The 26,322-nt window shown below is 40.1% G+C and overlaps 1 protein-coding gene across 4 annotated transcripts in view; it reads right to left on the bottom strand.

The window, feature by feature from the left end:
• waca (WW domain containing adaptor with coiled-coil a) overlaps window positions 1-26,322 on the bottom strand; it is a 110,419-nt gene that overhangs the window by 19,392 nt on the left and 64,705 nt on the right. For 2 of the 4 annotated variants that reach the window (XM_055651831.1, XM_055651813.1), the window contains 3 exons: window positions 13,303-13,425; window positions 6,799-6,947; window positions 2,526-2,641 (listed from right to left, as the gene is read on the bottom strand). In XM_055651831.1, coding sequence (XP_055507806.1) covers window positions 2,526-2,641; window positions 6,799-6,947; window positions 13,303-13,425 — 388 coding nt within the window. Of the gene's footprint in view, window positions 1-611; window positions 1,419-2,525; window positions 2,642-6,798; window positions 6,948-13,302; window positions 13,426-26,322 lie in introns of those variants that run through there. The other 2 variants (XM_055651840.1, XM_055651821.1) reach the window with 2 other exon arrangements.

A 26,322-nucleotide genomic window follows, 5' to 3' on the forward strand; every position in this document is an offset into this window, starting at 1 on the left:
GTGGGATCCCAAGAGTTAGGGCTATGATTTAATTCTGTGCTAAAGCAGCAACTAAAGAAGTTGTATCCATTTCCTTTGAATATAGAGGAATAAGAGGTGATCTTACTGTAACATACAATATCCCAAGGGCACATGACAGGGTAACTGCTGAGGCGTTTCCACTTTTGGGAAAATCTCGCATGAGGGGATATAATTACAAGGGACTAGTCTTTTAAAAACTGAGTGCTGCAGGGTTTTCTTTAAGCAAACAATGGTGGATCTCCGTAATTCTCTACACATTGACTGTGAAGACCTCGTGCAGATCAGCCATGATAATACTGAAAAGCAAAAAAGGTTTAAGTATAGAAGTTGGGATGTAATGTAAAATTGTACAAGGCATTGGTGAGACCAATTCTGGAGTATGGTGTACAATATTGGTCGCCTAATTATAGGAAGGATATCAACAAAATAGAGAGAGTACAGAGGAGATTTACTAGAATGTTGCCTGGGTTTCAGCAACTAAGTTACAGAGAAAGGTTGAATAAGTTAGGTCTTTATTCTTTGGAGCGCAAGGGGGGACCGGATAGAGGTCTTTAAAATGATGAGAGGGATAGACAGAGTTGACGTGGATAAGCTTTTCCCATTGAGAGTAGGGAAGATTCAAACAAGAGGACATGACTTCAGAATTAAGGGACAGGAGTTTAGGGGTAACATGAGGGGGTAACTTCTTTACTCAGAGAGTGGTAGCTGTGTGGAATGAGCTTCCAGTGGAACTGGTGGAGGCAGGTTCGATTTCATCAAAAATAAATTGGATAGGTATATGGATGAGAAAGGAATGGAGGGTTATGGTCTGAGTGCAGGTAGATGGGACTAGGGCAAAATAAGTGTTCGGCACAGACTTGTCGGGCCGAGATGGCCTGTTTCCATGCTGTAATTGTTATATGGTTATATGGTTACATGATGAATTAACGCTCTCTTGCTTCAAGTTCCTTGTGTGTTCTTATTGTTGAATAATTTCAATGATTGGATCTTATTGTCATCTACAACTCCGGTGACTTGATTCTTCCAAGTCACATTTGTGTCTTGTTTCCCAGACCAGTTAAACATGGCAGTAGACAAACCGAGCATTGGCTAGCAAGTTAATGACGAGTACAACAGTGGTCAGGTGAATAGCAGGTTGAATTCTGCCTTTATTCCAGATATTATCAATTATTTTCCCCTTATTTTCTAATTCAGTCTTTGGTGTGACTAAAAAAAAATGCACAAAGAGCTGGAGTATCTCAGCAGGTCAGGCAGCATCTCTGGAGAAGATGGAGGGGTGACATTTCGGGTTAGCACCCTTCCTCGGTATGACCAGTCAGATCGAATGGAAGCGTAGAGTGAATTCTTTCCCCACTTTGCTCCAGCTAAATTTGAGTGCCTGTGCTCTTTAAAACAAACTAAGGAAAAGGATTTGAGAATTTAGAACATAATTTGAAGATGCCACACAACTAAAATATTGTAAACAAAGATGATTTTATGGATGTCAGAAACAAATGTGAAATGGACAGATGAAATTTAACACAAAATTACAAATTTTGGAAGAACAAAGAGAAACTATAAATAAAGAGAAAATATTAAGGATGGCATATGCAGACGGATTTTGGAACTTGTGCACATAAATCTTTAATTGTGAGAAGAAAAAGGACTGATTCCTTAGTTTAGCGATTCCAACTGGAATATTGTGGTCAATTTACTTAATGTTAATAATGTCTTGGCAATGAATATAGAAATAATTTACAAGTACAGCACTGGAGATGTGGGACCAGTTTGGAAAAACAAAAGATAGGATTGTTCTCGAAAGGCAAAGAAGATCAAAGAGAAGTATGATAGGTGTGTTCAAAATGATGAAACTTTAAAAATCATAAAAGGGTTTTAATGGGTAGAATTACAGATAAAATGCTTTCACTGATATGTGCCAATAATAAGATGATGCAGATTCAAGGCAGATACGATGCAAGCAGAATTTGTTCAGAACACTGAAGACATTACAGTCTACAATTTTCTGCCGATAGCAAGGTAGGAGAATAAATAGTCACTTTAAAAAATGAGTTATGCAAGCACGAAAAATAAAAAATCAATGACATTGAGATGCTACTAAGAAAGAATGGGAATAACTGAACATCTTTTGCAAAGAGTGGGCAGGGTAGACCAAATGATCTCCAGCTGTACTGCAATTATCAACAATTCTATAGTGAATATCTATAGTTATTATTTTTGATGGAGCAAAGATGAAAGGAATACTGCAAAAATACCCAACACCAAGTAAATCCTTCCCAAGAGTGAAAATGGAATCCATTTTGAGCATTCTATTGTCAACCCTACTCCCTGGTATACAGGATCAGATATATTTACTGAAAGCAAGCAGATATGTACAGAAGGGTGAAAAAGATATCACTACATTTGGAGAACAAAGATTATATTTACTCAGCTCCTGCACAAGTTGCAAAAACTTAAGTAAACATCCAAGTCGGAATAAATGTAACCTTCAGCTCAGATATCCTTACCTTGACCGTTGAACATGGCGAGGGGATTCAGGCTCATGCCCATGTTTGTCAGAAGTTGGAGTTTGCTGAGATACTTGCTGTTGTGCTGGTCCTTGTTTCACAACTGAAGCACTGGACTGAACAAAGGAAAACACAAACTTTCACCTTGGTATAAATACAACACAAAATAATTTAATATACCCTCAAATGATTGCAATGGTCTTTACAGATATCAACAGTGCAAAGGATTGGCAGAACCTGGCGCATGAATGAATAGATAACATTTATGGAAGGCATTTTATGGAAGGTGTTATGGATACAATCCTGCTTCAAAAAAGAGCACCAAATCCACTGAGAAGTAAAACTCACGGACCAATACCTCCAGTGTTTATGTTCTACTTAGTAGTAGGCTCCCCTCGGTCATGACTGACCATGGGTGATGCATCCTGGTCAGATGCAAGCCTGGGCAATGTCATATGGAGGACAGGGTGTTGTTGCCCATGCAGCACGTCCCCCCTCTCCATGTCGCTGATCGATCCAAATGAACAGCAGAGCCGTTACAGTTTGGCTCCAGCGCCATCGCAGGAGCTTTCTGAGCGAAGCTGTTGACAACAACGAACTGCCTTAGGGGCTCCGACTCCGGATGTTCTTGAGGTTTACTCCTGGAGCCTTTTCCATGACTGGATATGGCCACAAGGCAGTGGAGGTTTTAAATCAGAGTTTGCCCTCTCCTAGATGGACTACCTTCCCAGACTGACGAGCACTATCTGCCCGAGACTCGTGGGGGTGGGAGCGTGCAGGTCCATAGCACCTGCCCACTGCCCGTGAGTTCTACTTATAGACTGGTCAAATCCACCAATCGGGAAAGTTGTTTGCATAACTGACGCTCTGTTCTGAGCTGATACAGGAAGAAATTTCCAAAAGTAATTAAGTAAGAAAATAAGTTTATTGGCCAAGTATTCACATACAAGGAATTTGCCTTGGTGCTCCTCCCACAAGTAACAACATGACATACAGTTGCAGTTACGAATGACTCAGAAAACACTAAAAATTAATAATAATAAAACACCATTGATCAAGCATGTGAACCAACAAAATACCAAATCAAAGGGAGGCTACAGATTTTTGGCTGTTGAGTAGAGCAACTACTGGTGGATAAAATCTGTTTTTTATGTCTGGCTGTAGCAGCTTTGACAATCCGGAGTCACCTTCCAGAGGGAAGTGATTCAAAGAGTCTGTGGCCAGGGTGAGAGGGTCAGAGATGATCTTGCCCGCTCGCTTCCTGGCCCTTGCAGTGTACAGTTCATCAATGGAGGGAAGGTTGCAGCCAATAACCTTCTCTGCTGATCGGACGATTCGCTGCAGCCTCCAGGTGTCGTGCTTGGTGGCTGAGCCAAAGCAGACCATGATGGAGAAGGTGAGAACAGACTCTACGATGGCCGTGTAGAATTGGACCATCTGTGCCAGCTGTGACACTTCCTGTCTGTAGGCCGATTCCTCCCCATCCTGGATCAGTCCAATCAGGGTTGTGTCGTCCGCAAACTTGAGAAGCTTGACAGAGGTGTCTGTGGAGGTGCAGTTGTTGGTGATAAAGGATTGTGATAAAAGGATTGTGATAAAGATTCAAAGATGTGCTCAAAGGTTCCTTGAAAAAAAAAAACAACATTCCCACTGACCTTTGGGAGTTTCTGGCTCATGACCCTCCAAGTATCAAATAATCATTTGAGATGATATTGAGAACAGTAAAGTGTAGATCAATCACTATTCAATATTCATTTCACTTGCACTTTATGTGCAATGTGACAAATAAACCGTATTGTATTGTATTGCTGATTTGATCCATGTCTGACTTTGCTATTTAGGACATAGAAACATAGAAAATAGGTGCAGGAGGCCATTCGGCCCTTCGAGCCAGCACCGCCATTCATTGTGATCATGGCTGATCGTTCCCAATCAATAACCCGTGCCTGCCTCTCCAAATCCCTTGATTCCACTAGCCACTAGAGCTCTATCTAACTCTCTCTTAAATCCATCCAGTGATTTGGCCTCCACTGCCTGCTGCGGCAGGGAATTCCACAAATTCACAACTCTCTGGGTGAAGAAGTTTTTTTCTCACCTCAGTCTTAAATGGCCTACCCTTTATTTTAAGACTGTGGCCCCTGGTTCAGGACTCGCCCAACATTGAGACCATTTTTCCTGCATCTAGCTTGTCCAGTCCTTTTGTAATTTTATATGTTTCTATAAGATCCCCCCCCCCCCATCCTTCTAAACTCCAGTGAATACAAGCCGAGTCTTTTCAATCTTTCCTCATATGACAGTCCCGCCATCCCAGGGATCAATCTCATGAACCTACGCTGCACTGCCTCAATCATAAGGATGTCCTTCCTCAAATTAGGAGACCAAAACTATACACAATTCACCAGATGTGGTCTCATCAGAGCCCTATACAACTGCAGAAGAACCTCCTCTTTACTGAAATCCTCTTGTTATGAAGGCCAATATTCAATTAGCTTTCTTCACTGCCTGCTATACCTGTACGCCAACTTACTGTGACTAGTGTACAAGGACACCCAGGTCCCGCTGCACTAAGGGGGAGGTGCAGCGGGACCTGGGTGTCCTTGTACACTAGTCACTGAAAGTTGGCATACAGGTACAGCAGACAGTGAAGAAAGCTAATGTTGAAGTGTGTTTTTTATGTTTTTTTTAAATGTTTTAATGTGGGGGAAGAGGGTACGGTAAGGGGGATACCGTCCTGGGTACGGTAAGGGGGATACCGTCCTTCAGTCGCTTCCTGGAGAGGACACAACTATTATTCGAGTCGCGTCCTCCCCCCCCCCCCCCCCCCCCATGAAATTTGAATACAATACAATACTTAACCTAACCCCATTGAGATAATCTGCCCCCTTGTTTTTGCCGCCAAAGTGGATAACCTCACATTTATCTATATTATACTGCATCTGCCACGCATCTGCCCACTCACTCAACCTGCCCAAGTCACACTGCGCTACATTTATAGGCCAAAACTACAATTAACAGACATGTTGCCTATGATATGGAAGAATGCTTTAAAAAAAAACAAAAAAAAACTGTATCCTTTGACAGGCAAGAAGCGCTTGACTGTCAGAGCAGATTTCTGAGATTTGTCCAACACGATGCCCCATCACAGTTTCTCCACCATCAATCTCTGATAGTACTATTAACGCACAAAGGTTGCATTAAAAAAATAAAAAATAAATAAAAAACAGGTACTGGAATTTTATATTTAGTCAAACAGCCTCATTTTCATGCGAATAGCAAAATAGTCAATTTTATCGATCATAAAATAACCCAGATGTTCTTTTGCAACAGTAATAACTTTTCCAATAGTACATTTTATAAGAGATTGAATGCATGTTGCATAAACAATCACCAGGAACACAAATCAAATTCAAGATAAATTCTTAACCCTTTCAACTTCAATGAAATTATACGTTAATACTTAGTCAGAGTTGTGGAAACAGGCTGTTTCGTCCAACTCATCCATGCCAACCAAGATGTGTATCTGAGCTAGTCCATCTGCCTGTTATATCCCTTGAAACCTTTCTGCCCACAAACCTGTTCAAATGTTGTTTAAATGTAATTGTACCAGCCACCAGAGCTTAGGAGCTACCTTGCTCGGTCCATATACCCATCACCACCTGTTTGGTAAAGTTACTCATCTCGTTTTTGAAATCTTCCCCCACCCACCACCTTAAATTTATCCCTTCAAGTTTTAGGCTCCTCTATTCTAGGAAAGAGACTATAACATTCCATCTTATCTGTGCCCCTCATAATTATATACATATTTGAGTTCACCCTTCAGCCTTCTATGCTCCAGGGAAAAAGCCACAGTCTCTCCATTACAAGCAGACTGCCATGTTGGAAGTTAAGGGCCCTGCTAAAATCCATATAGATATCTATCACCCTGCACTCATCAATCCTCTGTCATCTCTTCAACTCTTCATCATCTCTTCAAAAGGCTCAATGAAATATGAGGCACGTGATTTCCCATGGACAAAGCCATGATGACTATCCCTTATCAGTCCTTGAATTTCCAAAAGTCACCCTCCAGTTTTCTGGTAACTCACCTCTGGCAAATATCTCTGCCATCCCTACTATTTCCTCGACTTGCAATTCAAGTTAACTACAATTCAAAAGTTGACAGGGCTAAGAAAACACAACTTATATTTGACTTCAGCAACATATTATAAAACTACAATTAAAAGAAAGCCAAATATTCAGATATTAAAACCAGACAAAAACTGGCAAAACATACCTTTGGCTGAGATGTTACTGGAGGCGTATTCATCAGCGGTTTAAGAGGAACTGGGTTAGTCTGCGGTGTACTAATCCGAGGGGACACATACGACCTCGGGGATGATGCATCTGATGCCAATGACATTGGAGACTGATTAGACTGAGGGGCTGCATTTAGAAAAAAAATCAATTTTAAATAACTTATCTGCTTAAATCTACTTTTTACCCAAAGGTTCGATTAAATAAATAATAGGATATTAACTCTTTTGCAATACACTTAATCAAAGCTGTTCAAACTAGAACGTTTCTGTGAGAGTAGTTCTCTCAGCAGAAAAATGAATCCTTATAGTTGCACCAGAATCAAAAAAACTTGAAAATAAAAATCTCAATATATTCAACTGCAACACATAAAATTGGTAATGGTACCTGTCAGCGTTACTTTGGTCACTTAAAGCAATTACTTTTAAAGTAATCAGTGTAACTTAGAATGGCTGTTTATTTAGTTTACATGGACACAATAAATTCAAAGTGGTTTTAAAGCAGACACAATAAATTCAAAGTGGTTTTAAAGTGCTTATACTGAAGGACAGTAGTTTGAGATTCAACGGCATGATATCTCAGAATTCATAATAAAACGTAATTTCCAATAAAAAGGAAATTAAAGAAACACAAGGAAAACAAATTTCATAGCAATTACTTTTCTTTGGAATAATTCAACCTGTTTTTTCCACTACGAGTGATACATTTTTTCCCACTGAAAGGAGAGAACAAATGTAGAAGGGAAAGTTTGAATGGACTTTGGTTCCTGCCGCGTGCAGGCTGAGAGAAAATGGCTTATCTGTTCTCATAGTTACAGGAATAGAAGCACAGGGACAAAAGGCTGAACATTTTAGCAATTATTTTTAACATGATTAATAATAATTCATTCCTAAGTTTAAGAGGGATAACAGTGCGAAAGGGTGATTGATGGGCAACATTGACTTGGTGGGCCGAAGAGCCTGTTTCCATGCTTCATCTTTCTTTCAATTCTTTAGCGTAAATTTTTTTAGAGTATACATATAATGTCAGTTTATGTTGCAAATATAAATTAATAATTGCTCAGTAGGCCTTGAACCATTAACCTTCAAACAAGCCATTTGTTTCCAAAAATGCCCATTTACTTTTACTTTTTTCTTGTAGATAGTCATACTGTGCAGCACAGACGTCAGAAATGCAGTTTGTCTTATGAATTCATATGAACCTATTCTAATATTTATAATGTGCAATTCAACTGAAGAAAAGAGTCAAGTGATGGAGGAGAGGCAAGGAACTGCAGATGCTGTAATCTTGTGTAGGACACAAAATACTTGACAACAGTATTCAGGCAGCGTCTGTGGAGGGAATGGATAGGCAACATTTCAGGTCGGGATACTTCATCAGACTGATTCATCTGAACAAGAGTCACGACCCGAAACTTCACTTATCTGTTCCCTCCACAGATATTGTCTGAAGTGATGGAGTAGGACAAGGATTGAAGGGGATATGGGGAGAAGGCAGGAACGGGGTACTGATTGGGGATGATCAGCCATGATCACATTAAATGGCAGTGCTGGCTCGAAGGGCGAAATGGCCTCCTCCTGCACCTATTGTCCCTTGAATTTATAAGAAATCATATCGAGCTCATCACAGCTCCAACCTGTTACCAAAAAGTGTGATGGTTTGGTAAGATCAAAGCAGCCAAAAACATGAATGCCAGAGGAGCTGATGACATTGCTCAGGGATAGGAAGGACAGGCAGATACGATTTGATCAAATTACCAGCATGGTCATTGCAGATATGGTGGGATAAAATATTATTCTATGTTCTATATAAAACTTATTATATGATGCGTACATTAATGACATCTTGTTTCATTACACTACCACCAGAGGGAGCTCTAATTCATTAAACTTAAACAGGAATGCTTCATTCTTAATGCTCGAATATCATTGTCCTATCTGGAACACATGACAATAAACTCTCTTGACTTGACTCTTGGAATATGTAAATTCAACACGGGCTTCAACCATGCCATATTCTTGATAATTCTCACCTTGCAACCAATTTAGAAAAATAAAAATGTGAATTAGTAGGAATTAAGGGGGACTATCGGACTGGTAAATCTAAGTATTGGTTAAGTGGATAGAAAATGGATGCATAGGAAATTAGCTACATGGAAGGAAGCAGAGGGTGAAGGTGGAAGGTTGCTTTACGGATTAGAGATCCTTGTCTAATGGTGTGCCTCGGCGGGTTCGGGCTGGGCCCATCGCTGTTAGTCATGGAAATAAATTATTTGCATGAGAACGTAAATGTCAGCATGTTTGCAGATGACAAGAGTGGGTGGCATTGTGGATAGTGAAGATGGTTGCCAAAAATTGCAGCAGGATCTTGATCAGTTAGACAGGTGGTATGGGATGAGGAATGGTTGATGGGGATTTAATACCATTTTGGGAGCACTAACATGGACAGAACCTACACAATGAATGGTAGAACTCTGGGGAGTGTTGTAGAGCTGAGGGATCTCAGAGTACAGGTACATAGTTTGTTGTAAATGGCATCTCAGGTAGACAGTGGTCAAAAAGGCTTTTGGCACATTGGCCTTCATCAGAGCATTCAGTTTAGAAATTGGGAGGTAATGTTGCAGTTGGTGAGGCTGCATTTAGAGTATTGTGTTTTGTTTTTGGCAGCATGTCAGAGGAAAGATGTTGTCAAGCTAGAAAGAGTACAGAGAAGATTTACAAGGATGTTGCCAAGACTCAATGGCCCGAGCTAGGAAGCCAGAGGTGAAATTGTGTGAGCCCTGGCTGAGATATACGAATCATTAGACATCTGTGAGGTGCCGGACAACTGGAGGGTGGTTAATATTATGCCTCTCTTTATGAAGGATTGTAAGGAAAACCCTATAAACTAAGACCAGTGAGCCCGACATCTCACTGGACAGGATTCTGAAGGATAAGATAAAGATGCCACGTTTTGTCAGAGCATTTCAGTATTCTAGTACTTGAAAATCAGTATTTTACTGAGGAAATCAGTATTTTTACGCGGTGCCATTTTGCTGAAAAAAGTTTTCTTTTGTGCGGTCATACCCATGTAAGAGTACAAGAATGCATAGCTTTGCTACATTTGACATGTGTTTTACGTGTTTTGTATACTGCTGTTTGAACCGCTGCTTCCTGCTTTTAGCACCAGATGATGATGTAGAAGCCATTTTGGAAGCCTCCCTCTCCCTCCCACGCTCTCTCCCTCCTTCCTCTTTCCCTCCCTCCCTCTCCTTCTTTCCCTCCCCCTCCCTCTTTCCCTCCGTCTCTCCTTCCTTTTTTTCTTCCTCCCTCTCTTATTCCCTCCCTCCCACTCCCTCTCTCCCTCCCTCCTTCCCCAAACAGTCTGTAACCCAGAGCACTGTGGCCAGAGCGCTATGTGTAAGGCGCATAGCGCTCCAGCCGGTAGCGCTATATTTAGAACCCATAGAGCTGTCGCCGACAGCTCTTCGTTGAAATTCCCACGCGCTAAACTGACAGCGTTATTTAAACCTGGAGCGGGACAGGCAGATCAAAGCTCACAAAAATAATCATCCAGATCTTGAAATTTAAAATACTAATAGATTTAATCTGCTATAATTTTTAGAGGTACAGTATGACTTTTTATATCCTTGCATTTAAGCAGCAAGATGAAACAAGAAATCGGGCCGATTTTTAAACAGTCCGTATTTAACAAAGCAAAATCCGTATTCTTACCGTATTTCTGTACAAAATACGGAAAATCCGTCCTACATGGCAGCTCTGCATATGGTTAGGCAGGCTGATTAGGGGGGCTGATTAGGGATATTCAGCACAGTTTTGTAAGTTGGAGATCATGTCGTACAAATGATTGATTGATGTTTTTGAAGAGGTAACCAAAAAGGATAAAGGCTGCAAATCCATAGACATTGTCTATATGAGGTTCAACTACGTCTTCTATGAGGTTCCGCATGGTAGGCTGCTCTGGTAGTTTAGATTGCATAGGATCCAGGGTGGCCCAGCAAACTGGATACAGAATTGGCTTCATGCTTCAAGCAGGTGTGGTGGTGAAAGGGAGTTTCTCGGACTGGATGCCTGACGTGAGTGGCGTGCCTCAGGGATCAGTGTTAGGCCCATTGCTGTCTATGGTTTATACCAACGATTTGGATGAGAATGTGCAAGGCATGATTGGTAACTCTGCAGATTACACTAAAGTAGGTGGTATTGTTAAGATGGTTATAAAAAATATTACAGCTGAGGAATGATGGAATTTACTGCAAATGTGCAAGTTCATAAAGAATAGGAGTAGAATTAGGCCATTTGGCCCATCAAGTCTACTCTGCCAGTCAATCATGGCTGATCGATCTCCCCCTCCTAACCCCATTCTCCTGTCTTCTCCCCATAACCTCTGACACCTGTACTAATCAAGAATATATCACTGCCTTAAAAATATCCACTGACTTGGTCTCCACAGCCTTCTGTGGCAAAGAATTCCACAGATTCACCCCCTCTGACAAAATAAATGTCTCCTCTTCTCCTTCCTAAAAGAATGTCATTTAATTCTAAGGCCATGACCTCTAGTCATAGACTCAGCCACAATTGGAAATACCTTCTCCACATCCATTCTATCCACGCCTTTCACTATTCTGAATGTTTCAATGAGGTCCCCCCTCATTCTTCTAAAATCTAGCGAGTACAGGCCCAGTGCCAACAAACACTCATCGCAGGTTAACCTACTAATTCCTGGGATCATTCTTGTAAACCTCCTCTGGACCCTCTCCAGAGCCAGCACATCCTTCCTCAGATATAGTGTCCAAAATTGATCACAATATTCCAAATGCAGCCTTACCAGCACCTTAGAGCCTCAACATTACATCCCTGTTTTTGTATACAAGTCCTCTTGAAATAAATGCTAGCATTGAGTTTGCTTTCTTTACTAACAATTCAACTTTCAGATTAACATTTTTGGAATTTGGTCTAAATCCATTTGCACCTCCAATTTCTAGATTCTCTCCCCTTTAAGAAATTAGTGTATGCATTTATTCCGACTACCAAAATGCATGACTATACACTTTGCTACACTATATTCCACCTGCCACTTCTCTGCCCACTCTCCCAGCCTGTCCAAGTCCTTCAGTAGAGTCCCTGCTTTCTCTACAGTGCCCCCCCCCCCACCCCCACCTATTTTCGTGTCATCCGCAAACTTTGCACAAAGTCTTCAATCCCCTCGTCCAAATTATTAATATACAACATGAATATCTTGTCTTTTGGTTTACCAGGACAGGACCGTCACAGCTGAAGCCCTGGTGGGTGAGAACATACAAACAGAGTTTGTACCTTCTCCCCGTGAACTGCGTCCGTTTAACCGAGATCTTCGGTTTCCTCCCACTGTCCAAAGATGTGCAGGTTTGTAGGTTAATTGGCTTGGTAAATGTTAAAAAAAAAATTGTCCCTAGTGGGTATAGGATAGTGTTAATGTGCGGGGATCGCTTGAGGGGCTCTGCTATAGGGAAAGGTTGGACAGGACGTAGAGTGCAGAAGATTGGGCAGGTATGACTTTATTCGTTGGGAGTGCAGGAGGTCAAGAAATTATCTTGGAGAAGTGTATAAAATGATGAGGGTTATAGATAGGGTGAAATGCACAGGTCTTTTACCCAGGGTAGGGAATCTCAAAAACAAGAGGTCACATGATTAAGGTGAGACGGGCAAGACACAACACAAACCTAAAGAGCAACTTTTTCACTCAGATGGGGTGGGTATAAGGGAAGAGCTGCCAGAGGAGATATAGAATGAATGGGATGTCTTCTGAATATGCTGAGGAGCAGTTTCCATCTTCCAACCTCCCTCATGATGGGCCTTGAACATGTTTTCTGAAGTTGTATTGCTTTAAGGCCTTACCACTCTAGTGTGCACTCCAATATTTTTCTCTTTGCACTACTTGTTGTAGTGTACTCGTGGATAGATAGTACGGTTTGACTGGATAGCATGCAAATGATTCCGTGGTATTGGGTAGATGTGACTTGTCACATATTTGGTGCCTCTATTTTTCTTCTACTTTACATTCTGGTCACCTTTTAGGTAAGGATAGGGAATGACCGTCAATAGAAATATCTGCAGAGAAAATAGGCCAACATATACAAATTTGTCCAAAGGAAGATAATAAAGATCTCAAGTTTTGATGTCTCGACAGATTATGGTAAAACAGTTCCGCCTCATACTTGACGAGTAAAGCAAAAATTAAATTCAGAACCTGGAGATTCATTTAGTTATTGTATCGCTGATGTGAAATGGTCCAATTACTGATACATGTAGGAAAAGGACCGTTTTTGCAATTAGGAAATCATTTTGCAAAATGCAAAAATCAGTTTCCAAAATAACCAATACAATACAACATAAGTGATGGATTCAAAATATTTTCATTCCATCTTGGCAGAGTGCAGTGGCAGTGGCAGTTTGGCAATGCATTCTTAACTACTAAATAATGGCAACAGACCTTTTTTGAATCTTACCTTGAGAAGACAACTGTGCAGCTTGGGAAAGGAGAGTTGTAATGCTTAAAGCTGATGGTCCAGTCGTGAGGAGCTTATGAAGCATCGATTGCAAGGAAGCTTGTGTGACAGCAGCTGTAAGGACTGGAAGACAAAATTAAAACGTGCTTTCTTAAAATTATGCTTTGCAATAGTAACACTTAAAATAAGTATAGTAGGTTAAGTAAAATTAAATTTCTTCAACCATATTATGATTTCTTGGGCTTCAACCCAATAACTTCAGCAAACAAGCAATCTCGTCCCAATACAAAAATCCAGTTTAAGCCACGTTATGATTATTGCTTGAGGCACAGAAGTAATTCGAAATACAACTCCACCATCCCAAAGAAAAGCAATCAACTAACAAAGTGAAAAGGCAGACAGAGAAATAATGTAAAAACTCAAGACACAATGTCTGCAGATGTTGGGGTTGAGAAAATATGCTAAAGAAACTCAGCAGATCAGGCAACTTTTGTGGAAGGAAACGTTGAGGGTTTTGGGTCGTAGAAATGGGGTAACGGGTCCAGTTGAAGGCCACAAAAAAAATGATAAGTTACATGGTGCTATTTCCCTGTCAAGTCACAGCTTCATAATAATAGAAACAATCAACAAAACCATCTGGAACAACTTTGAAAAAAATACATCAAATAGATAAGATATTGTCTGACAATCAAGATTCATTAAGAAAGATAGCTGTCAATATTTTTTTGCTTGTTTATCCTCTTAAAATATAAAGGCTGTGTGCACTTTTCTGAAACTTAATAACATATTCATGCCAAATCTGAACGTGCACATTTTTTTTAATTTGCAGGAACCCCGCTGTATGGTTGTACACTGAAAATTGTACGTTCTTAGCATCTTAAAGCTCTTAAGTACTGCAAGTAAACTGAGTCGTTTGTTCCAAACAACTATAAAGTTACAAACACAACTCAATGCAGCATTACAATGGCTGGTGCATTATTTGAAGCTTGCAAACAAGTTTGTAATGGAGCCGACCATAGAAAAGGCAATTCTGGATTTAGTGTTATCCAATGAACCAGATTTGATAAGAGAACTCAACATAAAGGAACCGCTTGGAGGTAGTGATCATAATATGATTAGTTTTCATCTGCAATTTGAGAAGGAGAAGGTTAAATCGGAAGCGTCAGTGGTGCAGTTGAACAAAGGGGACTACGAAGGCATGAGAGAAGAGCTGGCCAAGAAAGACTGGAAAGGAATCCTAGCAGGAATGACGGTGGAACAGCAATGGCAGGAATTTCTGGGCATAATCCGGAAGACACAGGATCATTCATTCCAAAAAGGAAGAAAGATTCTAAGGGGAGTAGGAGGCAACCGTGGCTGATAAGAGAAGTTAGGGATAGAATAAAACTAAAAGAAAAGATGTACAACACAGCAAAGAGTAGCCGGAAGCCAGAGGATTGGAAAACTTTCATAGGACTACAGAAGGAAACAAAACGGGCAATACGGGCTGAAAAGATGAAGTACGAGGGGAAGCCAGGAATATAAGGGAGGACAGTAAAAGCTTCTTTAGATATGTTAAGGGAAAACGAATAGCAAAGTCAAATGTGGGTCCCTTGAAGGCAGATACGGGTGAAATTATTATGGGTAACAAGGAAATGGCAGAAGAGTTGAACAGGTACTTCGGATCTGTCTTCACTAAGGAAGACACAAACAATCTCCCAGTTGTACTGGAGGTCAGAGGATCTAAGCGGGTAGAGGAAGTGAAAGAAATTTTCATTTGGCGGGAAATAGTATTGGGTAGGCTAATGGGACTGAAGGATGATAAATCCCCTGGATCTGATGGTCTGCATCCCAGGGTCCTCGGGGAGGTGGCTCTAGAAATAGTGGACACATTGGTGATCATTTTCCAATGTTCAATAGATTCAGGATCAGTTCCTGTGGATTGGAGGATAGCTAATGTTATCCCACTTTTCAAGAAAGGAGCGAGAGAGAAAACGGGGAATTACAGACCAGTTACCTGGACTTTGGTGGTGGGATAGATGATGGAGTCAATTATTAAAGAGGTAATAATGGGGCAATTGGATAGCAGTAAAAGGGTTAGTCCAAGTCAGCATGGATTTATGAAAGGGAAATCATGCTTGACTAATCTTCTGGAATTTTTGAGGATTTGACAAGTAAAATGGATGAAGGGGAGCCAGTGGATGTAGTGTATATCGACTTTCAGTAAGCCATTGATAAGGTCCCGCACGGGAGAATGGTGACTAAAATTAGAGCATATGGTATTGGGGGTAGGGTGTTGACATGGATAGAAAATTGGTCGGCTGAGAGGAAGCAAAGAGTAGGAGTGAATGGGTCCTTTTCAGAATGGCAGGCAGTGGCGAGTGGAGTGCCGCAACGCTCGGTGTTGGGGCCACAACTGTTTACCATATATATTAATGATTTGGAAGAGGGAATTAGGAGCAACACCAGCAAGTTTGCGGATGACACAAAGCTGGGTGGCAGTGTGAACTGTGAAGAGGATGTTAGGAGGTTGCAGGTTGACCTGGACAGGTTGAGTGAGTGGGCAGATGCAGTATAATATAGATAAATGTGGTGGCAAAAACAAGGGGGAGGTACATCGAGACCTGGGTGTCCTTGTACACCAGTCACTGAAAGTTGGCGTGCAGGCACAGCAGGCAGTGAAGAAAGCCAATGGAATGTTGGCCTTCATAACAAGAGGATTTCAGTATAGGAGTAAAGAGGTTCTTCTGCAGTTGTATAGGGCTCTGGTAAGACCACATCTGGGGTATTGTGTACAGCTTTGGTTTCCTAATTTGAGGAAGGGCATCCTTGTGATTGAGGCAGTGCAACGTAGGTTCACGAGATTGATCCCTGGGATGGTGGGACTGTCATATGAGGAAAGATTGAAAAGACTAGGCTTGTATTCACTGGAGTTTAGAAGGATGAGGGGTGATATCTTACAGAAGCATATAAAATTATAAAAGGACTGGACAAGCTAGATGCAGGAAAAATGGTCCCAATGTTGGGCAAGTCCAGAACCAGGGGCCACAGTCTTAAAATAGAGGGGGGGGCCATTTAAGACAGAGGTGAGAACAAAAATGTCACCCAGAGAGTTGTGAATTTGTGGAATTCCCTGAGAGCAGTGGAGGCCAAATCACTGGATGGATTTAAGAGATAGTTAGATAGAGCTCTAGGGGCTAGTGGAATCAAGGGATTATGGGGAGAAGGCAGGCAGGGGTGATTAATTGGGGACGATCAGCCATGATCACAATGAATGGCGGTGCTGGCTCGAAGTGCCAAATGGCCTCCTCCTGCACCTATTTTGTATGTTTCTATGTAACAGTTAAGAAAAATCTCAGAAACAGTCATCATTTCTGAATTGAACTAGTTAAACGCTGTGCAACTGTCATGCTAACTGCTAAAATCCAAGGCCAGCAGATTTCAAGACAGTTTGTGAACATATTGCTCTACATGAGGTTGTTTGAAGTATTTATGTTCTATTTGATTGAGAAAGTTATGGTGCCAGAAGTTCAACAAGGCACAAATCTCAGCGTTCCCTTGAAGCTCATGAGATCCCAGTCCCCTCCCTTTAAACTGCATTAACTACCCACCCTACCATTAAACTAATTACGGCCTTATTTCATGTGCTACTTTAATGTAAGTGGGTTCGCTAGAAACATTATAGTACCATGTAACATAAAAATAAATGAATTGAAAATGTATTGTATTAATAATTGGAGTAATATCCTATAATCCAGCAGACCTGTCTATCAGGTACCACCAGTCTTAATTAAGTATGCAAGATCATTGAAGTTTTACTGTCGTTTAAAAAATATATCTTTGTGCTCTGTGCTTCAGTGCAAGGAAAGTTGCACAAATCCCTGTCCTCCTTCTTGCCACTTATTACTATGTCAGGAACTTGTTGCAAATGGCTGCTCTTTATTAGTACACCCTCAGCATTGAATTACTCAGAAGTTATTTGCCAGAGAAGGGATCATCAATGTAGCTGCTTACAAGAGATGTTGGGGTCTGAGCTGAACCCTGGCTGGCATGGCAAGCATGGGCCACGGATGGGGACATGCATTGACAAGCCACCCATATCTATGGTCTCACTCATCATCTGGCAGATGTACCAGATCCCTTCTTCAGAGATGCTGCCTGAACTGCTGACTTTCTCCAGCATTTTGTGTCTATCTTCGGTATAAACCAGCATCTGTAGTTCCTTCCGACACAGGTTGACAAGGGCGCAGCCCAAACTGGAGGACTTTAATTATGGGGAGAAATTGGACGGGCTGGGTTTGATTTCCCCATCGTAGCAGCAGCTCAGGGGTGCTTTTATAGAGGTTTATAATATTTCTGGGTCGGCAGTGGAGAGAGGAAGCAACTTCAGATTCCCGGGCAATAATATCTCAGATAACCTGCCCCGAACCCACCACACAGATGTAATCATGAAGAAGGCACACAAATACCTCAACTTTTTTAGAAGTTTAAAGAGATTCAGCATGTCACCAAATATTCTAACAAACTTCTACAGAGGCACTGTAAAGGATCCTGACTGGTTGCACCATACCCTGGTATAACAATTCTAATATTCAGGAACTCCAAGAGACTGCAGAGAGTAGTGGACTCAGACCAGTCCATCAAAGGCACAGCTCACTCCATCCCATCTACATGAGATGCTGCCTCAAGAAGGCAGCATCTACTATCAAGGATACCCACCATCCGGCTATGGTGCTCTTAAGACACGCTGCTTCTGTCAGGTAGGAGGGTATGGAAGCCTGAACTCACACGCTACCAGGCCCAGGAAGAGCTAGTTCCCGACAATTATTCAGTTTTCGAACGGACTCTCAAAACCCTAATCCTACCCCAACAGCGGAACACTAGGCCCACCTCTTGCACTACCATTGACATGAAAATTATGAACTAATGTATTTTTTGCAGTACTTTTTTTTGCTGCCTTGGAAGATTTATGTTCTTGTGTGCTATCTGTCGCAGGCAAGATTTTCACTGTACATCACCATATTTGTGCATATGACAATAAATGACATGAGTGATAAATGGAGCGCATAATTTTCCCATGGTCAGGGGTATCAAGATTAGGTTTGTAAGTGAGGAGGAGTATAAAACAAAATTTATGGAGGAAGCTTTGTTTTTATCTGATTGATCTCTGGAACTCCAGCCTAAAAATCTGGTAGAGACTGATCACTATGTTTAAGAAATATTTAGACACTTAAATATTCAAGGCATTGAAACTTGCAGGCAAATGGGTGAGTGTAGATGGGACAAGGTCAGTATGAAGGGCCTATTCCTATGCAACACAATTCTACAACTTTCAGAACTAAGCAACAGCATCAGTTACGCAGCCCTTACAGGCAGCTCATCCCTCCATGCCTTGCACAACTCATAGCTGGAATTACACAAAAATGAAGGCACCACGTCACACAGGAGTGGGGAGGTTTGACAGGTCCCAAGCTTAACACGGTGCTTTCAGTGACACATCTTTTTATAAAGACTACAATAATAACCCCTTTTACTGCTTATTCCATTAGTACTCTCATTCCTAGGATCACATTCTGCAAGCTCATCAAGATACCAGTGTAACTATGGATTATATTTATTTCTTTGATCCAGACCATGCATACAAACAGAAATGGCAATTTTTCCATGGAAAGGAAATACCACAGCACTTTCCATGGATTATCTGACACTTTACAACTTCTTGCATTAATTACTGTTTAGGAATACACTTCACCACCACAACCACAGTCATCTTTCATACTATACAAGAAAACACAGTATTTAAGTTGTCTACAGATCCATCGCCCGTTCAAGTTTATGATTAACTTTTTTTGTTCCCTATTTCACAGTGGATCAATTTACCACAAGCATCTAATACAATTCAAATTGAAGATCACTTAAAACAAGTATCTACATTACAAAAAGAGCAACAGTTTGATACCATGCTTCGCAAATACTGCTTAAGGTAAATATTTGCCACAAATAATACCTTTCAACATATATTTTCTTTTTAAATGGCCTGTTTGATGAGGGATTTGGACCAGGTAATTTGGAAATCAAAAATGAGCTTACAGAAGTGTAAGCACCAATGACTATAACGTTAATGAAGACTTGGATTTGGGGAGAGAGACCACTATTTCCAAACAGTGATAAATAAAAAGTGATCCTGACGTGCAACAAATTATTTATGACCTTCTGAAAGCAACAGGAACACCAAGAGAAAATCTGACAATCAAGCATGTAGTCCAGACTACCACAGACTACCTTTCAATTGGGGCAATACTTGCATGCTATAATGGGCTACAGAGCGAAGTCCGGCAGAATTACTGGCAACACATCTCTCCCCAACAAGCTCAATGATCACACCAAACATGCCAGTGTAAATAATGTCACCTGACACGAGGACCTTTACCCACAGTCACTGTCGCAGATATCAACTTGGCCAGAGCCAGCAACAAGCGACTAGTTTAGATGCAGCCACTGGCCATGTTCTCACAACCCATACAGACCAGTGGACTGGAGTATTTATGGTCATTTTGGATGACAATTATTTGTAATGTTATATCGTTCAGATATGTTGTGCTCAATGTTATCTTGCACTAAATGTTGTACCTTTATCTGTGCACTGTAACCGTCTGATTATATTCATGTATAGGCTTTTCTTTAACAGGATAGCATGCAAACAAAAAGCTTTTCACTGTACCTCAGTACATGTGGCAGTAAGTAAAATTGGGTGAATCAATATATGACCATCCTCTCAACAATTCATGATACCAGAGTCACCAGATGTGGTCATCAAGGCATAATACCTTGCTTTGACACTGGGCTGATAGTGGTCTTAAAGCGGGTTGAAATCCCAAGTTGGAATTGGGTAGATTAAAAATATTTAGTTTATTATTGTCACATAGAAACATAGAAATTAGGTGCAGGAGTAGGCCATTCGGCCCTTCGAGCCTGCACCGCCGATCATATTGAATGGCGGTGCAGGCTCGAAGTGCCGAATGGCCTACTCCTGCACCTAATTTCTATGTTTCTATGTGACAATAATAAACTAAATATTTTTAATCTCCCCAATTCCAACTTGGGATTTCAACCTGCTTTAAGACCACTATCAGCCCAGTGTCGAAGCAAGGTATTATGCCTTGATGACCACATCTGGTGGCTCTGGTATCATGAATTGTTGAGAGGATGGTCATATACTGATTCACCCAATTTTACTTACTGCCACAACAGGTCCACAACACATGCAATTGCCCTGGCTCTACATTCATCTCTGGAACATCTGGGTAACAAGGACACTGAATGCAGAATCCTATTAATTAACTATAGCTTCACTCCAAACCATAATTAAAACCAAACTTATCTCCAAACAACACAACCACCTCTCCTTCAATGTCAGCAGGATTAAGGAGATTGTGATTGACTTCAGGAAGCGAAGTGGCACACATACCCTGATAAAGACGGTTGAAAGCTTCAAGTTCTTAGGAATAAATATCACCAGCAATTTGTCCTCGTCCAGCCACATCGAAGCGATGGCCAAGAAAGCACATCTTTTACTTCTTTAGAAGGTTTAGGAAGCTTGGCATGTCCCCCATAACAATCACCAACATCTACAGATGTGCCATAGAAAACATACAAGTGTTTGGTGACATGATTGCCGAGTCTACGCTTGGTCACATCAGGCTGCATTTGGAGTTGTACGTGCAGTTCTGGCCCACCCCATTACAGAAGCTTTGGGTCAGTGCAGAAATAATTTACCAGAATGTTCCCTAGATTAGAGGATATTAGCTTTTAGAAGAGGTTGGACGAATATGGATTGTTTTCGCTGGAGTGTCAGAGGCCGGGAGACAGACCTGACAAAAGTATATAAAATTATGAGAGGAATAGATAGGGTAAACAGTCAGAACCTTTTTCCCAGGTTGAAATGTGAAAGACTGGGAGACATAATTTTAAGTTGAGGCAAAGGAAATGCATGTGGCAAGTTTTATTTTTACACAATAGTGGTGGATGCCTGGAACAGATTTCCAAAGGCGTTAGTGGAGGCACATACAACAGTTGCATCCAAGAGGCTTTTGGACAGGCATATGGATGTGCAGGGAATGGATCATATGTAGGTTGGGGAGATTAGTTTAACTTGACATCATGTTCAGCATGGATGCTGTAGGTTAAAGGGCCTGCTCCAGCGCTGTACTGTTCTATATTATAACATATCAATTACTTTAGAAGGATGCAGAGATTTACAAGAATGGTTCAATGGATGAGGGACTGTCACCATGGAGAGGGTAGAATCTGCCATTATCCTCTTAAGAGGAGACTGAGAAATGATTTGATAGCTTCAAAATCATAAAAGCCATGTGATAGTACATCTTATAACTAGTCAATTGACAGTATTTACAATCATATGAAGTTGGCATGACATTCTTTTATTTCATGTCCATGTTTTGTCACGTTTGATAAGCAATCTGTATTGGTCTGTCCTTCAATATTATGGTTTATCATATTGTTTACTGTTCAGACCAAGCAGATTTTTAAAAATGGTTATGCATGCAGATTAGTTGGTATCTGTATTACATTAAAAAGAGGACCACAGAATTAATGATAAAAATCTCAAAAGAAACATGGGAAAAATATTTGATACATATACATAAATGTTTGATCAACGCTAGACATAATTTAATTCAATTTAAATTACATAGATTATATTATTCCAAAACTAAGTTGAATAAATTTTATCCAAATATTACTCCCATTTGTGATAAATGTTTTTCTCAAAATGCCAATTTTACGCACTCATTCGTCTCTTGTACAAAACTTTATAAATGTTGGTGTGACATATTTGATATATTCTCAAAGCTATTTAAGACAAAAATGGAACCTAATACTGAAATGATTATATTTGGAGTACGTGGAGATGGGAACAAATTAAATGCACATCAAAACTCATTTTTCAATTATGGGTTAATAACAGCAAAAAAACATACTTAAATTTTGGAAAAATGCTAATATACCAACATTTAAAATGTGGATTAGTAATATGCTGGACACAGCACACTTGGAAGAAATGAGACTCCTCCTAATAGACAAACAAGACCAATTCTTAATGAGTTGATTTATTGATTTCTTGGATCCATGTGGTGACATAGTATCATGAAAACTAAAAGTTTCAGGTATGGGTGAAAGATGATTTAGAATATTTAAAAAAATCATCTCCTAGTGGCGACTGAATAATCTCCCTCCTGCTTTCCTTCTTCACTTATCCAGAGCAAATAAAATCATGGGAGACCCCTTCCACCCCTGCAACGGACTGTTCCAGCTGCTACGGTCAGGCAAACGCCTCCGTTGCCATGCGGTGAGAACGGAGAGGTTGAGAGGGAGTTTCTTCCCAGAGGCAATTCGGTCTGTAAACGCCTATCTCACCAGGGACTAACTCTACTGAACGTTTTTTCCTTCCATTATTTATTATGTAAAAGAATATGTGTGTTATGATTGCGTTTATAATTTGTTTGGTTGTTTTGTTGTTTGTCTTTTGCACAAAAGTCCACGAGCATTGCCACTTTCATTTCACTGCACATCTCGTATGTGTATGTGACAAATAAACTTGACTTGACTTATTCCTTTTTTTTCCACTTTTTCTTTATCTGTTTTTCACTCACGCTCACTAGTCTATTCTTCACTCTTCACAACCTCTTTTTCTTCTCTTTTCTCACTTCTCTCTTTTTTAAAAAAAATGGAAGTTGTACAAAGAATGTAATATGTTAACATAATTTTTGTACCAATGCATTGTACTCAATTCTAATAAATAAAATAAAATAAAAAAGAGGACCACGAACGGTGAACTACAGAAAGTACACAAAAATTCAAACTCAATTCTTCCCTCTGCATCATCACCAATCTATCTTTCATTACGTTTTAAATTTCTTGTCTTGATGCCTTTTTGACCTACTTGCATAATTGCTCCAGTGAAGTGCTTTGGTATATGGTCTCTTGTAAATGGAAGTTAATGCCATTTTCAGCAAAATTAGATTACTTGCAATAAGACAACAAAATTGGAATAGAGATTAACTTATTGCTGAAGCTGCAAGTGAGGGTTTGAAAAATACACCAAAGTTGGTCATCCACCATTTAAAAAGTTTACCAGTAACTGTTACATGTAACAGATGTCAGCTTAACTTAAGCTGCCTTGGCTTTTAGTTTAATGTGATGCTTGCTGACTCAAAGCTCCAAAACATATTCTGCCTTGCAATCCAAGTTAGCCAACCAAACAAATCTGGCATGCAAGTGCCTCGTCAGTTCTTCACTACGATATTTTAAAATTAGCATATATCAAAATAATTTTTTTTTGTAAACAGTTACACAAGCTGACCCTACTCCAAGATTTTGATATAATCTAAATTTCCAGAATTTGCATCATAGAACAGCTGAGATTCACCTATTTAACAAATATCCACATATGACTTGTCACAATTATGCCAACGGAACTTTCTGAAAACAGAGAGACAAGCAGCTCAGTCTCACTATACATTGCTAGAGACATTAGACAAAAAAGGTATTTCTGCAGAATTTTCTCAGTGTTTCTCAGCAAAGTGAAATTCATAAGTGGGTCAAGAATCAGACACCTTGTTATAGCTTTTGCTGATGAATTCCAGAATGCCCATGGTTAGTAAAGGGAATTGATTTATCTTGTAACCTATTCAAAGCTAACATACCATCATCCAATACAGAGATTTCACCCATTTTTAACCCATGAACTTCTTTCAAGACATTGACAACAAACAGTTGATAACAAATCTTAGGTTTGATAAAAAAAAAAGAAGATTGGCAGCAGTTATTACATTTTTGTAGACTTCTAAGTTTAAAACATCAACCCTCAAACTATATTGTTATTTTTTGAAGGGAAGTATTACAGGGATGGTGATTACTACCAGCAGATTAATTCACAAATGAATGAAGAACCAAACACACCTGACAACAAAATTTTTTTACAGCTTTGGAAAATCAGATTTGCGTCTGAATAACTCATTGATGGACAACTCCATTGCAATACAAAGGGATCAACCAATGTATTAATTTGCATTCAAGACATGGATGAAGCTCTTACGACAGCACTATGGATGATGATTATGTGAACAATGGTGCTTTCCACTTCAGCAACAAGCCAACAACATCACAGTAAATACTTTAAGAATACACAAAACAATCATTCATAATTGTACAGCAAGATACAAGAGTCTGATGAAATTATATTACAATAGTTTCATTGTTTGCTAATGAGTTCAGCATGTATTAAATTATATCATTAAACTATAATGTTTAATGATATAAATTATATCATTAAACTATAATATTTTTATTATAATGGTTTAATCTTAATGGTTTACTGCATGTCGTGTTGTTGCTTGCGAGCGGAGCACCAAGGCAAATTCTTTGTATGTGTACATACTTGGCCAATAAACGTATTCATTCATTCAATTTCCTCAATTGCTTCGAACAGTTGTGATGCACATTTTTCAATTTTAAGTTAAATATTTACAGGTCCAAACATTAGATGATTTAAGAAATATAACAAAAAAAAGATGGTATATCAACCTTTGAAAATTCCAGCACAAATCATAAAATTCTGAAGTGAGAGAACTTTGTAATCAGACTACCTTGTCCCAAAGTACAGGAAATAATGTACTTTGTTGTATCAACTAAGCATGGCATCAAATCTCCTCCTATTTCTCATGTTAATTATATGAATTTAGATTCAAACAGCACAATTTTAAAAACTGCAACTCACGTAGAACATGCAAATATGGTAAATCTCAAGGAACAGACTAGGTTTTTGGGTAGAAAGGTGAAATTGCAAGATGGGAGATAAAAATAATGCGGAAAGGTTCACATTCTCCATATCTGCAAGTGGACTGAGGGGAAAAAGATTCACATCTTTGAAAGTGACATAAGATAAGGAAACGTTAAAAATGTACAGAATCCTGTACTTTTTCCAACTAAGAGCACAAAAAAATGAACATACTTAACATTGTGGTAAATTATGGATTAGCTTTCAGCTGGAGTATCATGTTGATTTCTAGTCAACAGAATTTAATGGAAGATGTCAAGCTTTGGAGTGTCTGCAATATAAATTTATCAAAATACCAGTTTCACTTACCCTGAGATTGGCAAAATTGGGATTACCGTCTCTGAAGAACAGATTATGCCATAAATTTTAGTTTAAATTGATTTAATTGCACAGATGATGTAGGCATCTCTGGCATGCCAGCATTGACTACCCATCCCTAAGGGTGGCACAATGGTAGAGTTGCTGCCTTACAGCACCAGAGACCTGGGGTCAATCCTGACCATGGACGCTGTACGTTCCCCTGTGAGCACATGGGCTTTCTCCGGGTGCTCCAGTGTCCTCCCACATTTCAAAGACGTGCAGGTTGGTAGGTTAATTGCCTTCAGTAAATTGTCCCTAGTGTGTAGGATAGAACTAGTGTATGGGGAAATCACTGGTCAGCACGGACTCGATGGGCCAAAGAGCCTATTTCCGTGCTGTATCTCCAAACTAAACTAGTGTACGAGTGACTGGGGGTTGGTGTGGACTCGGCAGGTCGAAGGGACCGTTTCAACACTGTATCTCAACTAAACTGTCCTGAAATGTATGGGTTGCTTGGGGATATTATCAGGAAGTTAAGAAATCACAGGCCTGGCGATCTAGTGATCAGGCCAGATCAGGCAAGGACTGCAGATTTACTTCTTGGAAGGACATTAGTGAACCAGATATTTAATTAAACCACAACTCAGTAATATCATGGCCACTGTAACAAATCTGGAATAAAAGCTTCCATTAGGGGGCGCCGTCCTGTATGGGTATGGCTGCCCAGCCTGCAGATGTCTGTTTTTTCACCTCTTTTTTTATTTTTAGTAAGTTGAGTGTTTTGTTTTTGGAGCACTAGTCCTTTTATGTGGGGGGTGAGGAGGGGGTGAAGGGGAAAACAGCTTTTCAGGGTCCCTACCTGGTCGGAGAGGCGGCTTTTCTCC

Source organism: Leucoraja erinacea, chromosome 2 (genome assembly GCF_028641065.1).
Source record: "Leucoraja erinacea ecotype New England chromosome 2, Leri_hhj_1, whole genome shotgun sequence".
NCBI lineage: Eukaryota > Metazoa > Chordata > Chondrichthyes > Rajiformes > Rajidae > Leucoraja > Leucoraja erinaceus.